The sequence below is a fragment of the Gymnoscopelus braueri genome (assembly GCF_963280865.1).
Source record: "Gymnoscopelus braueri genome assembly, chromosome: 11".
Lineage (NCBI taxonomy): Eukaryota > Metazoa > Chordata > Actinopteri > Myctophiformes > Myctophidae > Gymnoscopelus > Gymnoscopelus braueri.
The window spans coordinates 46803564-46822817 of record NC_137613.1 but is presented as its reverse complement, the minus strand read 5'-3'; the positions used below and the strand labels follow the sequence as shown (position 1 = coordinate 46822817).

The following is a 19254-nucleotide window of genomic DNA, read 5'->3' as shown; positions in this document are numbered from 1 at the left end:
TGAATCATAATGGTTTCACAATGACTCATGTGATATGTCATTGTCACTCTGTTAACACTATAGTTCATATTGTTGTTAGATGTTTGATAATATATTACAGATTTGTTTTAATAATTTAAAAAAGTCTGATATATATATATATATATATATATATATATATATATATATATATATATATATATATATATATATATATATATATATATATATATATATATATATATTATATATATATAAATTATTAGTTACGGGTTTAAAAGAGCCTCTTCACTGAATGTAAGTCAATGAGGAGCATATTTTAAATTATCAATTTCTAGTATGGAGAAATTATTTTTTATTTCTTGTCCACCTTTGGAGTTACATCATGATGGCAAGGTAACTACACAACCCAAACCTCTACCAAAGTGGTCTTGCAAATGTGGGGTTATCGCCCCCCCCCCCCTCTGTGCGTCCCGTCGCGGTCACGACTCACCCCCCGTCCCGTTGCCCCCCCGTCCCGTCCCGTAGCAAACACACACACACGACACACACACACACACACACACACACACACACACACACACACACACACACACACACACACACACACACACACACACACACACACACACACACACACACACACACACACACACACACACACACACACACATGCTTGCAATACTTTGCCACGCTTTCTCCCTGTATCTCTTTATTGCGGTCGCGTTTCCTTTCTTGCTTAAATACATTTTACTTCCTTGTTAGCCATGGTTCACATGACGCTTGTATACAAGCGTCATGGTGCCGAGTCCCCCTGGTCTAAAGTTGTGTTCTATTTTTTCACATTGCCATCTCTCACATAAACATAAACGTTCAGATTTCAAATATAAAGTGCTTACCACTGAGCCACGGATGTTACAAGGCGATGCGGACCGCGATGAGTACCCGTATCTCCCGTATTGTTCAATAAAAAGCATTTTAATCCCATCGCCGGCCATTTTCTCCAAATTGTCTCCCGTACTTTCAACCATGCGACACTAATGGTTGGGAGGTGTATTGCACTCTGATACATTACCAAAAAAAAAAAATGGCCGGCGATGGGATTAAAATGCTTTTTATTGAACAATACGGGAGATACGGGTACTCATCGTGGTCCGCATCGCCTTGTAACATCCGTGGCTCGGTGGTAAGCACTTTATATTTGAAATCTGAACGTTTATGTTTATGTGAGAGATGGCAATGTGAAAAAATCGAACACAACTTTAGACCAGGGGGACTCGGCACCATGACTGTCATACAGTCATGTTTCAGGGCTACTTCCTTGTGTGATTTCATGAGCTGCTGCAGTGCTGCTATTCAGCCACAGAGAAGAACGCTGCTCTGGTTTTGGACTCCATGATTGGTCAAGTTCAAGTATTCTGCTATCGACTTTCAAGGTCTTTTACAGGAATACGCAGTGGTGTGTTTTAGATTTTTTTGGAGGGTATACGATAACCATTCCCTGCCTAGTTTCTCCCACACGCAAGGCACGCGCGCGCGTAAATAATGAATTAATGTAAAAATAAAACTCGGCCAGGCCCACCCAGGCCCAGTTTCACAGTAAACTGAGTACAATATGCTTTGTACTGATTTTCTACTGTTTCTAATGTTAATCACCCTGTAACTCAACCACTTCGGAGCTGCTTTTAGCATTAGATGCATTTTCAATGCAAAGCATGGATTATTATTACCATAGAATAGTGCAAGGATTGTTATAAATAAATGCTGGTTAGGCTTGGATATAATAGCAGTGTTGTGTTAACAGCGAGCATTCCTGTATCTTTTACAGAATAATAGTGTTAACTTGGCATTGAAGACACAAAGTGTTGAAGATTCAAGATTTTGCTGTGCTCTATGACGCGCACTTTGAATACTAATGAAGTAGCCTACTCAATTCAGTGACCTACGTTCAATGAAGTGAATGGCAGGTCGTTGAGTTTATGTGTGAATTCCTTCGCCAGTAGCCATTTATCACCTCAAGAACAATAGCCACGCATATGATAAGCCATCACCTCGAGTCAGACTAGTCAGACAGACCACATTCTTGCTGATTGTAGCCTATTGCTGCCCCCCCCCCCCCCCCCAGCAGCGTATCAGATGCGTGTCAACGTATCAGATACGACGTCTCGAACGGTTTTTGGATGTTCATGGAAGACTTTGTCAAGCCTGGATTTGACTTAAGGCCAGGCTTATTTAATTCACCTTTCGTGGAATAGGGCCCAGGTTAACCTCGTTGCCTCACGGATTTGTCGTTATAAACATTGTGCATAAATGTCACCACAACCCTGGTTGCCCAGGAAACGGAGCAAGTTGAGACACAACTGACGGCTGACGTGATGACGAAAGATATGGATCGGTATTCACCCCACCCCTAGCTGTGGACTGAATTTGAGAACTTAGTATAAATGGTAAGAGACTTCTTCTTTCTACTGCATACCCAGATCTACTCTCAACGGGCAGTGTGTGAGGTGAGTGAACTTACAGTAGGCCTACTTATTATTATTATTTGTCCTATTTAAATTGCTAATATATCAGCAGTGTGCAGGAATCTCTCGGTTTGTTTTCATTCTGGCCTTCACCTATGCACAATACATGTCTACTTTTGTTTGCACTTTTGGGTCAATTACATTTTTCCATTTTATTTGATCTCATTAAGCCTCATTAAGCTTCTTTTTTTTACCTGTGTTTCAAAAAACATTATTTGAAATAGATAGAGACTGATACTGTAATCACCATGTCACAGAAACACTGACGTTTTTTCTCATCAGTGTTACCAGTTTTCCCACAATTGCTAAACTCTGAACTTCTCTGAACCAAAATTCTCAATTAAAGCGGCACTATGTAACTTTTTTAATGAATACAATGTTATTAACCCGGATAGCCACGCCCAGAGGAAGACATTGTGTTGTCGAAACCAGTCAGCCTCTAGTGGCATTTTATTGTTTTTAATATGTAGTCAACATATCAAAGGCTTTATAACTAAGTCCTTGCTCGAGTGTGCTTGAAGTTTGCCCGTTTTGATGGGACTCCCCTTCATTCATCAATAAAATGTTATTTTTCTGTATGGTAGAGTATATATGTATTATAGAGTTAATACAATATAACTCATACAATTGGGGTGGTTGTATTGTCTCCCTGCTCTTCTATTGAGACATTTAGATCGTGTCAAAGGTCATGTCTCACCTAGACACAGGATCTGATACGAATTTTGAACCGATGGTCAAGATTCAATGTATCCCCTGAGCAAGCAGGCCGGGTCTATTAGCTCAATGGTAAAAACTCAGCACTTGCGCAGGAAACCGGGTTAAAATCTGGGGTAGAAGAGGAAAGTTACATAGTGCAGCTTTAAATACAACAACACAGTTGGCATCATTTACACCCAACAACTGAAAATTGTTCACAATAGTTTCTAATGATACGATCATACCAGTTGGACAGAATACAAAGCTAGTACATTATGTGTTCAATGTTGTTAATACAGTACCAACAGTTAATGAATCTATATTGACCTTGAGTTTTCAGTTACTCTGATGTGCTTTTCATTTACATAGTTTTCTTTCTTCTTTACTATGAAAGTGAAGACATTCAAAACTGTATTATTGCAGTACTTACAATTAATATATTCACTGTACGTTGTGATTACTATACTTTTGTCTTATTTATTACTAAATGCATACCCCCAAAAAAATATGTAACTATGCTGTGTTGTTATGGTGTCTAATACATGGCTTAGTGTTTATATATTACTGTAAATACAATCAGGGAACCTATACAAGGTAAAGGAGCCTTCTTTGAAGTTTCTCACCTAGACATGACCTTTGACACAATCTAAATGTCTCAATAGAAGAGCAGGGAGACAAAATACAACCACCCCAATTGTATAAGTTATATTGTATTAACATACTCCATACAGATTGGACTAAATTACATTTTATTCATTAAAACAAATCTTACATAGTGAGGCTTTAACTTGAACACATCAATGTATTTCCTTTTCTGTAGGAGTGCACCATGACATCTGTGCCATCAGCGTTACCTACCAGCGAATATGAAATTGATTATGACTACGAGGATCCAGATCCATTCAGCCTCAACAAGACTTCACCATTGTGCATTACCCACGCATCGTGTGTCACTCTGGTTGTGATAAATGTGATCATCTTCCTGCTAGGGATTGTGGGGAATGGCGCGGTCATGTGGGTTATTTGCTTCAAGATGAAAAAGCAGACAGTCACCACAACGTGGTACCTCAGCCTGGCCGTCTCCGACTTCATCTTCTGCGCAACTCTCCCTTTCAACATCACTCAGATAGCAACAGGATCTTGGATTTTTGGACTTTTCATGTGCAAGTTCGCCTCCTTTGTTTTGTTCCTCAACATGTTCAGCAGCATTTTCCTAATGGTACTCATCAGTGTTGACCGTTGTGTGACTGTTGTGCGTGCGGTCTGGGCCCAAAACAATCGTACAGTGAAAAGGGCAGCCGTTGCAGTAGTTGTTGCCTGGCTGTTTTCTATGCTGCTGAGCATTCCCTCCTTAGTGGTTCGTGATGTTACATCTGACAATGAGCAGGTTATTAAATGTTACAACAACTTTGAAAATGTTCGACCCAACAGCAATATAAGTCTTCCTGTCATTCGATTTGTTCTAGGCTTTCTATTGCCACTTGTAATCATAACTGTGTGTTATACTCTTATCATTGTCAGGCTACAGAGCAACAAGATGGCCAGGTCCACTAAGCCCTTCAAAGTCATGACTGCCCTGATAGTCACATTTGTCATGTCTTGGCTTCCCTACCACATCTTCATTTTACTAGATATTAACCCCAGTGACCACACATTCATGTCAACTGGAATAAAGATATCAGTGACTCTCGCAAGTGCAAACAGTTGCATGAACCCATTTCTCTATGCATTCATGGGCAAAGACATTAAGCAGAGATTGCTGAACTCTTTTGTTTCCAAAATTGAAAATGCTCTCAGTGAAGAGAGGCCCTCTGAAAGTAAAATAACATCTACATCTCAAGCTTTTTTTAAACAAAATGGCACATCTCTTAGACCAGTGGTTCTCAAAGCGGGGTCCGGGGACCCCGAGGGTCCTGGGAGGGGTTCTCCAACAAATTATCATTTAACCACTTTAAATGATGGTTCCACAATCATTTAATCACCTTATCCATATTTTGTACTTTAGAAATAGCAGATATACAAGCTCATAGTGTGTCACTTCTGGCAATGCAGCGACCTTGTACATCTGCTATTTTTCACATTTTTTTTAAAATCTTGAAAAATCTTGGAAAATACATTTAAAAATATTTTCAGATGGGGATCCACGGCCAAATGCATATCAATTTGGGGGTCCTTGACTTGAAAAAGTTTGAGAACCACTGTCTTTGGACAGAAGTATACTCAATAAGGCTATTCATTTTGATAAAGAGTCTCTCATGCCCTTAAATATACCATAAAGGCATAATGAGTTGTTGAAAGCTTGACTATCTGTAATTTTCTTTTTGACTAATTTAACAAACATGTAGTTGTCTGTATAGACAAGTGAAGAGACAATGCATTTTAATATATTGATGTTTTACATTGCTCACCAATGAGCATTAACACAATAGTATTAATGCAACAGTAATGCAACAGTAAAAGTCTATTGTCTTCATTTGTAACAGTGTACACTGTTGGCACTTGGCACATATACAACGGTATTTGCATTTCAAGCTACACACCAATTCGTACGTTTGAATGGTGCTGATGTAATTACACTTCTATTGTAAAATGTGATGCAATAAAGGACACTTAAACATATTTACTAGAGACTCAAAGACTGAGACGGAGTATTGAGGTTCCTGGAAAGGGTAATTGAGATAAGTATGTATACAGTTGCAGTACCATAATGATTCCCCTAGAAAACCCATTCAAACTTTAAAATGTTCATCTTACTGTGGACATGTTTGCCTGAAAATGAATCTTTGAAATGTTGAATGTTTTGTAGTTTTTGAGATATTTAACTTTTAAAACTTACATCTGAAAACCTCGCTGTTCCTTCATATTATTCACCTAATAAACTTGATTCACAATTTAAAAATTCCACCTTACTGTTCACATGCATGTTTGAGATTTTTACTTTGCAGTTTTTGAAATATTTAACTTTAAGCGCCCAATGCATTGTCAATGGCAATGGACATTTAAAGGAGAAAAGGTTTAGTAAATCTGTGAGAGGTAGTTTGCTCAGATGTTGCGTTTCCTGTGCTGGTTTCGATCCCATGACCTTGTGGTCTGAAGTCAAGAGCTCTTCCGACTGTGCTACCAAAGCACATATAGCTTTGTACATTGACATTCCATAAACATGATGGGTTATTCCCCCAAATCAATTAAAGGCACATTGACATGAACGATATGGGTCATTCCCCCAAAATAATCAGAGCAGAGTTGATGATTGACAGTCAAAATCGCTCAGCAGCGACACCCGCAGGCAAAGATTTATTTTTTCATTGCAGTTGAAAAGGCTTTAGAAATCAGAGAGAAAAAATCCTTCCATGGATCACTGGAGTGGATTTTTAATACACGTTTGAAGGACCATGATAAATACTTTTAATGTGTTGTAAAACTGAATGTCATGAAACCTTTAAGAATCTTGAAATTTCTGAAAGTTTTAAACACAAATCTTTCTTATGAGGCCTTATGAGTATGTGTACTTTACCTTTTTTTTATATTATTATTAACTCTTGACTTTCACTCCATTACATTTCAAAGAGTGTTTTGACACCACTACATTTATAGGAAGGGGTAAAACAATACATTTTGAATTATAAATTCCACTAAAGCCCTATTTCAAATATAATGAACATTGTAGATCAAGTATAGTGAAAATAACTTATCTACAAGCATTTAGACGTGCTGTGAGCTTATAGATAAGCTATGTTCTGGCATTTTTACCTGATTTATATGAATCAGATTTGAATCACATTCCTAAGTGGTTTGAAATTAGATTCTAATCAGATTCGTACACTGAAGCTTAATTCATACTTTGTCATACAACAGTGTCACACGGAAATTGCAGATCTACAAGCTTCAGTATTGACGCATATATACTTTTCTTTGGTTAAAAAAATATTTTTAAAAAACAATCCACAGACAAACTTACCCATTTCCACTTTTCAATATACTCCTGTTACCTCTTTTGCTTGACAATAAATAGAGGATGAAATGCATAATTTATTAAATAATATAAAGGTAATATCAAATACATTGACAAAAATATAGATACAGTGACGCTTTATTAGCAAGACATGTTGCTGGGGAACAGCTGAAACCCCTTAACTGTTACAGAGAACAACTGCCGCGCATGCCTAATTTAAAGGACGACTTCACCCATTTTCAACCTATCTTTATATATAAGGTCCTCACTAATGTTTATTATACCATTTGTGTCTACTTGGTCTGTGTCTCAGGGGAGAGCTGTGGACAGTTCAGAGATATCATCATCGGTTGGTCATTTCAAACAAGATTTCAAATGTTTTATTTTATTTGTATTAATGCAAGAACAAAGGCTTCTATTATAGCAAACTTTCCATGTATAGAATGCCTGCTGTTTCTACTACTGCACTATTCTATTACTCTCTCAAAATTAACTACAGTAGTCTTGACTCAAACATGCGCTTGGAGTCCAAACATTAGACCACTACACCACATCTTCACACAGGCAATGTCACCTAGTTTTTGTTTGTATCAGTGGTGGAAAAGGTATTAAATGTTTTGGTATCCAAATGTACTTAAAGTACTAAAAGTAAAAGTACTCAAATGTTTGAAAATAGCAGATCTACAAGCTCACAACGCGTCGCGATGCGACGCGTTGTGAGCTTGTAGATCGGCTATTTTCAAATAGCCTACGTATAAAACAGGGCCCTATTTCACGAAAGGTGAATTAAATAAGCCTGGCCTTAAGTCAAATCCAGGCTTGACAAAGTCGGGTCCGTATAGCCTGGTTTATTCCGTTCCATGAACGCCAAGCCAGGCTGAAAAGGAGCGACTTTGTCGAGCTAGGCCTTGTCAAGCCAGGCTGTGTCGAGCCAGGATAATGAAGCCAGGCTGAATGGGCGGCGACGTATTTCTATAAAAGACCATGAACTCGAGCGCAGATTCCTTCAACTTGACCAATCATGGCGGCGGGGAGCAAAACTCGAGCAGCGTTTTTCTCTGTGGCTGAACTGCAGCACTGCAGCAGCTCATGGAATCATATGAGGAGGAAGTAAAATGTATAATAAGCAAGAAAGGAAACGCGACCACAATAAATAGATCCAGGGAGAAAGCGTGGCAAAGTATTGGCGACAAATTAAATGCAGAAGTCGTACCAAAAATATATACAATTTATATACAAGTAAATATATAATTCAGTTAGGCTTAAACACGAGGAGTGTATTGTGAATATTGGAATTATCGCCTACTAATCTACAATGCGATAGCCTATTATATGCGCCATGCATGCAATGTAGAGATTACATGGAATCCATCCAGGGACGTGCTGGGCCCCTAATTCAGCCTGGGAATCTCAGATAGAGAGGCCCGGATTTTTTGCAGTTTAACATGTAACCTGTGTAGCATGCAGTTTAACCTGTAACCCTGTGTAGCAATAGTTTAACCTGTAACCTGTTGTTTAACGTGACCTGTGTTGCATGCAGTTTAACATGTAACCTGTGTAGCATGCAGTTTAACCTGTAACCTGTGTAGCATACAGTTTAACGTGACCTGTGTAGCATGCAGTTTAACATGTAACCTGTGTAGCATACTGTACAGTTTAACCTGTAACCTGTGTAGCATGCAGTTTAACGTGACCTGTGTAGCATACTGTACAGTTTAACCTGTAACCTGTGTAGCATGCAGTTTAACATGTAACCTGTGTAGCATACTGTACAGTTTAACCTGTAACCTGTCTGTGTAGCATGCAGTTTAACATGTAACCTGTGTAGCATACTGTACAGTTTAACCTGTAACCTGTGTAGCATACAGTTTAACGTGACCTGTGTAGCATGCAGTTTAACCTGTAACCTGTGCACACATAGGATCCAACCAGAGCTTGAGCACCTGCCTGTTTGCTTTCACAGGAGCAATTGCAAATTTAAATATCGGTCTTGCTGAACCACAGTTGCTCTCCACCCTGCTCTCATTCAATACAATGTAGGTTAGGTCGCTTTGTTTGAAAACGCTGAAAACGTTTTAGTTGAGCATGGCAGTCTCCAAGTATAAAAGGCACGATAATAGCAAATAAAGTCGTCAGCACTCGCTATGCAACACCTTTAAAAACATGCAGCAGAAGAAGGAAATGTAAACGTTTCTCAGACATATGTGGGTGTTAAGTGTGGTTTACATTTAGACTATGCAAGTAACACTCAAAAGTGTGAACTTGCTACAGTAGGTTCTGTTGACGGGCTTTTTATTAGGGCTTATCTATGAATCATTATCGTTCATATTTGTAATTATATGAAGTATGCACACTTTTGCTAGACTGGTTTAACTTATGTTGCCTAAATTGCTACTGTCCTTCACACCAACACGGTCTCACAGGGTTGGGGGTATAGTTGGGTAGGTTTGTGCGCCTGGATGACGTATTTCCGCTTTTATGTAGATGTGTCTTCAACGTTTTTCAGGTCAAGGACCCCCTAGCTGATAGAGAGATGAAGAAGGACCCCATACTGTGTATTATTATTTTTTAGAATGCTTTCTGTCATACAGAAACGTGAATGGCGTGTGCATTGTGGCCTTGCATAGAACTTTAAAATTCTGTGCAGCTCACAACCCAGACATCGTCATTGAAATGGTCAGCCAGCTCTGTGCAGTTTTGGAGAAGTAAAAACTCCTGACTAGACACATAGTACTTCAACATGCGTGCGTACCTCAAAATGGTACTTAAGTACAGTACTTGAAGAAATGTTCTTGGTTACTTTACACCACTGATAATAACATTCCCATTGCAGGTGCTTTCCCTCAAAATGTAGTCGAGCAGACATGGGACTCGAACATGGACATTCTGTGCTGAGAGACTACAACTAGAGCAGTGGTTCTCAAAGTGGGGTCTGGGGACCCACAGGGGTCCTTGGAGTGGTTCCAGGGGGTCCCCAGCAAAATGAGTTTATAGCCTCACAATCCTTTTAACCACTTAACAATTTTCGGATATTCAAAAATAGCAGATATACAAGCTCACAGTGGGCATATACTGATGACATCAGGGATCTCCATATATGGGCATGAAAGGGACACTGACAGACATGTGATGAATAGGATTGTATTTACACAATTCATTAGGAAACAATTCAAACATAACACACATTTGTCTGTGACAGGGCCTGACATTTAAATGGGTGAAATGTGTAATAAAATGTGTTTTATTAAAATATTTAAAAAAAAACACTGAGATGGCATGATAGCCTATACTGTATGTATTTCTCATGGTTCCACATGTCCTCCATATGACTACATTTTTAAATTCAAGTATAAGACATTTTTTTCTGCGTTTACAAGTGGAAATATATGTAGAGTGTCCCCTAATATCGCAATGATTACTATCAGAATATAGAGCTATTTACTTATTCTAACACAAATAATGACTTCAACCAGCCTTAGCAACAAAGATAGGCAGTATATCAATGTACACAGGGCCCAGTTCTCCTGCACCTTTCACCACTGTAAGCTGAACCTTATCAAATAGCTTGTGGCTTCGCACACCCATAGCTACACATCTATTCATTATGTCAAGTTCAAGGCAAGGTAGGCTATCCCCCCCCCCCCCCCCCAGAAAAAGGTCCTCGCAGAGCTGATCGATATCCTGCCTGTCTTCAGCGGCTATAGATCTAGTAAATGGCCACCTGCTCTCTAGGGTCACTCCATTCATAACCATGAGAGTCAACTCCGACAGCATTCAGTCGCTGCCCTGAGGCGGGTCTGTTATTATGGATTGAATACAGAGAGAGAGAGAGAGAGAGAGAGAGAGAGAGAGAGAGAGAGAGAGAGAGAGAGAGAGAGAGAGAGAGAGAGAGAGAGAGAGAGAGAGAGAGAGAGAGAGAGAGAGAGAGAGAGAGAGAGAGAGAGAGAGAGAGAGAGAGAGATGGAATGAAGCCATTAGGCTGGGGCTTTTGTCCTTGGCTGCCCTCAGGTGTCCTGAAGCGGTACTGCATGAGTGGACATCTCGACACTCACAGCTCCTTAAAGTGGGGATACTGACCACAATACTGACATGAAAGTGATGATACTGACCATGACACTGGCATGATACTGACATGATGGTACATGATGGTCAGTATCATCATGGTAAGTATATCATGGTATATCATGGTCAGTATCATATTGTCAGTATCATAATCAGTGTCATGTCAGTATCATGGTCAGTAGGCCTATATCATGGTCAGTATATCATGGTCAGTATCATAGTGTCAGTATCACATGATCAGTGTCATGTCAGTATCATGGTCAGTATCATGGTCAGTATATCATGGTCAGTATATCATGGTCAGTATCATAGTGTCAGTATCATAATCAGTGTCATGTCAGTATCATGGTCAGTATATCATGGTCAGTATCATAGTGTCAGTATCATAATCAGTGTCATGTCAGTATCATGGTCAGTATCATAGTGTCAGTATCATAATCAGTGTCATGTCAGTATCATGGTCAGTATCATGGTCAGTATATCATGGTCAGTATCATAGTGTCAGTGTCATGTCATGACACTGACACTATGATACTGACCATGATACTGACATGATACTGCATGTGTGTGTGCAGCATGCGTGCGTGCATGCGTGTGTGTGTGCGTGTGTGTGCAGCGTTCGTGTGTGTTGACAGACAATTGACCTCGTTTGAAAGTGAAGGTCAACCGCACTTTGCCTCACCTGTTTTGGTCACCGGGTGACCTGATAAATATGTCACATTTTTCAGCGAGGTGACAGACCAAGTGTAGGCTGAAACCCTTTCATACCCTTTGAGATTAGATCATTTTAACCATCCCCATTCATAATAAGTCATAAGCGAACATACTGCGGAAATATAATAAATACAATTTGATTTGAAATATCAGATCTACAAGCTCACAATGCAACGTGTGAGGTTGTAGATCTGATATTTTCACGGAAGAGATTTGGTGTATATAAAAGGAGCGGACCGAGTAGTCCTATATATACTGTAGGCTTTAAGTGGTTCCATTTGTGTCAGGGTCAAACTTCATTCATGTGTATTATTAAAAGACATATATTTAGATGTGACTATGCTTACACGCTATCTGGGACGATGCTGACTATACATCGTCCTACACTTGGTTCCCCAAACAGGGACATTGTGCAACCCACTATGGGAACATGGCAATGATATTAAAACTACGCATGCAAGAAACTCAGCTGCATTCTCATTACTGTCCAAGCCAAAAAGTCCTCGTTGGAATCATCATACATAATACACAGGCAATTACAGTGTTAAATTAATTCAGGTCAATTATTTGTGGATGAAAGTTTTCTTACCGTATATATATATATATATTTTATAATTTAGAGAAGCCAATTATTTTTACCCATTTTCCTCCCACTGTTGTTGTACCCTATACTGGCTCACCTCCTCAACTGCCACTAGTGAGGAGCCCCCACCGAGAGGCCGTAGTGCTTCTGTCCTACTCCACCCGTTAAACATTCCCCACCCTGGCATGAATACGTACAGCAACAAACATCCCCCTCCTTGCCAGGCTTCCCTCCTCCAAACACAAAACCATGGCTGGTGGCTTTATTGACAACAGGGTCTTGATGAGTAAAGTATTATCAAACATGTGTGAGTTCGTCAAAACTGGGACGTGAATGGCAGGGCAAGACAATCGACATAGTTACTTTAGCTTTAAAGTAATAGTTCACCCAAGAATTACTTATTTTATATCAATTACACACCACATGAAGCATTGAATTCATGGAGATTTGTTTGTTATTGACGCATTCCTAAGCCAATAATTTGATGACCGGGTGTATTTCCGGTTGTTACCTGTTACCTATCCACTTCGTGCCTTGTGGCACATAAGGCCTTCACAGAGCGCTTCCACTTCTCACGGTCAGCTGCTGCAGTCCTCACTTCAGACCATGATTTCCATCATGCTTCTTCTTTTGGTCTTCCTTTTCTTCTTTTCCCTCCTCATTGCTATGTTGCAGTCGTTGTTGTGGTCCTGCCGTAGTATGTGTCCAATCATCTTCCATCTTCTTAGCTTCACTTCCTCACTCAGCGGCTTCATCTCAGCTCTTTCTAGCAGGTCTTCAGTACTGACGTGATCTTGCCAATGTACACAGAGTATTCTTCGTAGCCTAGGCATCTATTATGGAACACATCAACTGCCTTGTTGTCCCCTTTGCTCATTTTCCACGTTTCACATCCGTATAGCAACACTGGCACCACTAGTGTCCTGTACAGTCTTAGCTTGGTTCTTCTTGTGATGCTTTTGGAGCTCCAGGTCTTTTTAAGTCTGATGAATGCACCTCTTGTTTTTGACAGTCTATTATTCTTTAGGTCCTTCATACCGCCTCCCTCCTATTTCCGGTAGGAGACTCAAAGAGACTCCTTTGAGTCTTCCGCTGGTAATCAAATATTGCCTTCGGAATGCGACAAAAACAAACAAATCTCCATGAATTCAATGCTTCATGGGGTGAGTAAATGATAGAAAACGTGTAATTTTTTGGGTGAACTACTCCTTTACACAGATTTTTACATGGAGTGAAAATTATGATGTGATGATGATGTAAGCACTGTGAAACTGGGGCCACAGTGGCCCACTCCAAAAACCACAACCAGTAGACCAGGGCTGGGTAAAGCATTTGAGTACATGAATTAAACCATTTTCCAAGGCTGGTGTGATCACCCAGTGCCACCATTGGTTTTCTGCCTTATAATAGGTTGATAATTAGAATTATACAAGCATAGTCAATAATTTAGTAATAGAACCTAACAAAGAATGCGATGTGAAGTGAAGTGAGCTTATCGAACTGCTATTTTTTGCTATTTTATTGATTGATTTCATTTTTGACAGCTGACAGCCCTGCAAACAGTAATGTGAAGCTTTACAGTATGAGTGTGTCCAATGTTTGGAATGCTGGGTCAAACTGAATCAACCATTACAACCTAGAACCACCAGACCATGTTGAAGTGAACCTCAAATACATCCAACTGAATAGAGAAGTTACAGGACTGCTAACTGGTATCCCTCAAACCACCGGTGCTCATGGAAGGGACTAATATTCAAGAAAAAAATATATGTGTGACCAAATGGCATAAGAAATCCAGGTCCAGGTATAGGTTTGAAAAGTATAAAAGGCCTTTAATTCAATGGGCTAGATACGTACATTAAAATACACAAATGCTTATCGGCTTGGTGTAGTGAGACCATGTCTCTTTTGTTTCACTTCACACTGAAGACAAGCTGACAAGCATTCACCATATTCACAAGGCGGCCATTTTGCTATTAAGTTAATGAAATAATACCACCCGGGGTTAGGGGTGGCATCTTCCCAACCCGCAAATACTGTATGATGTGAGAGCAAAATGGCCGCCGTGTGAATATAGTCAATTGGTATAATTCATGGGTATTTAACAGGGGGGGGGGGGTCCGAGACCCCTAGGGAGGCCCTCAGAGTTACTACGGAGGGGTGCCAAATTTTAGTTTGATAAGATTATTATTATTATTAAACCCATAGTCACTCAAAAAGAAACAACTGTGGAATATTTCCAAGTTAGTCTCAATTCTCTCAACAGTCAACAGACATTGATGAGACAATCAGCCAAATAATGGTGAGCTAGCTCTTGTCAAGTTGCTTCGAAGGCTTTCTCCAAAAAACAAACACAAACAAAAACACATGTTCTAGCCGGGGGTCCCTGCTTCGTCTCTCTAAGCCAAGGGCGGGGTCCTTGGCCTGAAAAAATACCTTTTATACTCTCCAAACTTACCTTGAGTGCCTGGGCCAGGAATTTTCATGCCTTTTTGGTCGTAACTTTCCCTTTTTCCTTGAACATAAAACCGAATATTTGTCAAAGTGGTAAACAACATGGTGACAGCCATGTCATTGAAGCTATTCACTCTCTAAACAGAACACTAAAGATTCACTTTGGCTACGTTGGCAGGAAGGACATCAATCCAGATAAACTATTTGAGGTTTTTATGTGCTGAGCTCCAATGAAAACAAACTGTATCTCCATTCCACAGCACTAAAAATCCAATCCGTTCATCTGAAGCCTATGAAATGTAACCCTGATATCGTCGCTTTCGAGCCAAAAACCTTGTTTGTCCAAAACTGTTACTTTTCAAGAAATGGAAAAAAAATTACCTGTGTTCCAACGGATCTATAGTTATTTAGTCACAAAGCTCTTGCTAATAATGTTCATTGGTCAAATGGAATGGAATATGCTGATAACATAATACAAATTAATTGAATATTGGCTGTGGTGGGAAAAGTACTCAAATGTTTTACTTAAGTAAAAGTATCAATACTGCAATGTAGAAGTACTCTGTTACAAGTAAAAGTCCAGAATTCAAAATGTACTTGATAAAAGTACAAAAGTATTGGTATCAAAATGTACTTAAGGTACCAAAAGTAAAAGTACTAAAAGGTTTGAAAATAGCAGATCTACAAGCTCACGCGTTGTGAGCTTGTAGATCGGCTATTTTCCTATATATAAAATAGGGCTGAAGTAGTTAATGTATACGTTTCATAATATCATCATTTATATCTGAAAAGTAACTAGTAACTAAAGTTTTCAAATAATTGTAGTGGAGTAAAAGTACAATATTTGCCTCTGAGATGTAGTGGAGTAGAAGTAAAAGTATTGGAAATTGGATATACTCAAGTAAAGTACAAATACCTTAAAATTGTTCTTAAGTACAGTACTTAAGTAAATGTACTTAGTTACTTTACACCACTGCATCTCCTCAACCCTGCATGGGCTAGTTCCCTCTGTCTAGTGCCAGGAAGGTGTAAGAGCAGAAATCTTCATTGGAAATTACTAACGCTGATCTGCTATCACCAGACATGACTGAAGAAAGAAAGGCCGAGTGTGAGGTGGGAATGTTCACAGGTTTCTCAATTAGTATGAACAATTTCTGTGCCTATGACACTGACAGGCTCCCCGGCCGGCGGCCCCCCAAAATAATAATGAAAATTCTATAACTAGTGATAGAAGATATTGTTATAATATAATTAGTAAAAGGTACATACAAATTGTTTACGTCTGAAAAACAAATGTAAACCAAAATGTTGTTTATTTTTGTTTTGTCTGTTTTGAAATGCAATATTTGAAGCTCTGTGTTAGTTAGTTTTGTTTTGTTTGCTCTTATGATACTATGATAATTTATTTTAAATGGTAATGGTGGTTCGTTCAAATAGTCATCTTGTTGACTAAGTTGTCTTGTTGACTAAGTTGTACTGTATGTTCAACTGTTTTGTTTAAAAAGTTGTATTATATGTTCAACTGTTTTATTTATCATGACTGAAATAAAACTAACTAACTAACTAACTAACTAACTAACCCTAGTGGTTGTGGGCCTAAGCAACCGCATAGACTGCTTATGCCAGTGGCCGGCCCTGAGTTGGTGTACATACAGGGCTAATTAGATAACATTTGGGACACTAAACTATACTATAACTACAGTTAGTAGACTACAACTACAGTGTGAGTAGCCTACACTATACCGCCGACACTGAACCTCATGCTGAGTCTCACAGCATTGATGTCACCAGTGTGCCCTGATTGTGCTTTGACATCCCTCTCTTATAAAAAAGAATGTCAACTAATTGACATTGATTACAACATTGTAATGTAGATCAAAAGACTGCTTACTCTACATCTGGTTGAAACTTTGTGAATTTTAGTCGAAAATCATTATATTGAATTTTTATCGTCACCATTGAATTTCATCAGGTCAAAATACATACATTTTGATAACTAGATCATTAAAATATGTTCAGGCATTCAAGTTCTACACTGAAAAACATTTGATGCGACAGACATCTTGCGATTGTGTCACTAATCTGCTGCACTAATAGGACTTGGGGAGAAGGGTGATGGCCATCAGTGTAATTCGGGAGCACCTCTCTTTTGAAAATCCTGTCTCCCCAGTCCTTCGACTGTAAATTAGATGTTTGCACCTCACCACTATGCACCTTCTTCAACATTTATGTTAATACATGCAACACTCTCCCCCACACTACACAATCCGCTCCCGCATACACACATTACACTACTGACTTTACTGATTTCCACACCTCATCTGGTCAGCCTTTATTTGTTTATTTGTTTTGGATTATTTATTAAATACAAATGTACTTTGTAGACTGCATCTCCTCTGTTTTTTGCTATGTTCCCTGGCACCCCTAGGCCAGGGTCATAACACTTTCAAAATGTTTAAGACAATTTCAAATACATTCCGATCTACAAGCTCATACACAACGCGCTGCGTTCAAATCTCCAAGTTGAACCATGGAGATACATGGTAGGCGATATGATAGTATACCTCAGTCAAACCAGGGGCGTGTAATGTTCTATGCAGTGTTATGTGCGCTAGTACAATTTATTTTATTTATAATGCCGGCATATGTTGGACCCGAGGTATTCCCCTCGCCTCGATGATAGGGTGCAAACCGCACTCCATTCACACATTCTGTAAATTAGATATGACTGTCTAGGGAGCTGACACTTCAGGGTTTGTTTTCTGAAGAATACTTAACTTACACTAACTTCAGTTCCTCTGTGTGTGTGTGTGTGTGTGTGTGTGTGTGTGTGTGTGTGTGTGTGTGTGTGTGTGTGTGTGTGTGTATGTGTGTGTGTGTGTGTGTGTGTGTGTGTGTGTGTGTGTGTGTGTGTGTGTGTGTGTGTGTGTGTGAGAGAGAGAGAGTTATAACTATCCTTAGGAGGACGCATAGATGTCCCCCAAGTAGAACTTGAGAAATCGACCATTGAGAAATGGTCTCCTGGGCACCACACAATACAAATGTTGTTTTCACGTTTAACAAAGATTTTTTAGAGGTACGGTTACAATTAGAAAAGAGGGATTAGGTGTAGCAGGTGGGGTTAGTTGTAAAAAATGCATTTATAACAGAACATTGCGTTCCTAAAACATTGCTGTAGTTATAACTATATCCTAGCTATATCCTGGTAGGAATAACACCATGGTTAAAACCAGCATTATTCAGGGTTCTTGTAGGATCAAACCAGCAGTGGTTCGTTGGAGGAGGAGGGAGGGAGCTGGTCAGGGTCAGGAGAGTAAGGCTGGGATGAGCTCAGATGTCAGCTGATCAAGTGGTCCTGCTATGTGAATGATGAGCCAGCAGGGGAACACTTGTACCACACATGAAGCTTATAGCTGCTTTGTCCCAAGAGCCTTGTGTCCAGTGGCCAGTGGGACAGCCAGCACTGCTTTAAAGCCATTCTTCATTGGCTCCTTGTCTGTTCCAAAGGCACAGTAGCCTATCAAATGCCTGAACACCCGATTTCTGAGCAGTTTCTACCCGGCTACAGTAGAAATTAGACTTGTTGCCTGCACCGCCTGCAATAAATGCGAATATATATATTTATATATATATATATATATATATATATATATATATATATATATATATATATATATATACATACAGTAGATATAATACTTTTTTATATTTTCTATCAATATTTTGTATGTACTTGTTTATATATTATTCATTTCTAAGATGGTGGATTTGAATTTAATTCACTGAACTAGAGGTTTCAAAACGGGTCTGTATACAAACCAATGAGCAGTGGTGGAAAAAGTATACTCACATTTTTTACTTAAGTAAAAGTATCATTACTGCAATGTGAAGTACAGTAAAGTACAAAAAGTGAAGTACAAAAGCATTGGCATCAAAATATACTTAAAGTACCAAAAGTAAAAGTACTCATTATGCAGAATGTTTCACAAGTTAATCATATGTATAAAATGTATAACAATCTTTAGAAAATAGCAGATCTACAAGCTCACAAATAGTGAACGTTTGAGTGGTTAATGTATGTTTTGTTATAATAATCAAAATCTACAAAAAATTACTAGTAACTAAAAATTCAAAATAATTGCAGTGGAGCAAAACTACAATATTTGTCTCCGAGATGTAATGGAGTAGTAGAGTAGTAGAGTAATGAAGTAAAAGTATAGAAAATTAAATTACTTAATTTCCACCACTTAATTTTGTCAATGGGTGGCATCACGGTGCCTTCGTCCATA

The 19254-nt window shown here is 39.1% G+C and overlaps 2 protein-coding genes across 2 annotated transcripts in view; one reads left to right on the top strand and one right to left on the bottom strand.

The window, feature by feature from the left end:
• Positions 1 to 19254, bottom strand: part of tpd52 (tumor protein D52) — a 327212-nt gene that overhangs the window by 254509 nt on the left and 53449 nt on the right. The gene's annotated exons all lie outside the window — the stretch shown is intronic.
• On the top strand, positions 4027 to 5178 carry LOC308095676 (chemerin-like receptor 1; the record flags this gene model as incomplete). Its single annotated transcript, XM_080442720.1, has 1 exon — positions 4027 to 5178. The coding sequence occupies exon 1, from the start codon at positions 4030 to 4032 to the stop codon at positions 5176 to 5178; it is 1149 nt and encodes a 382-aa protein (XP_080298846.1). The 5' UTR covers positions 4027 to 4029.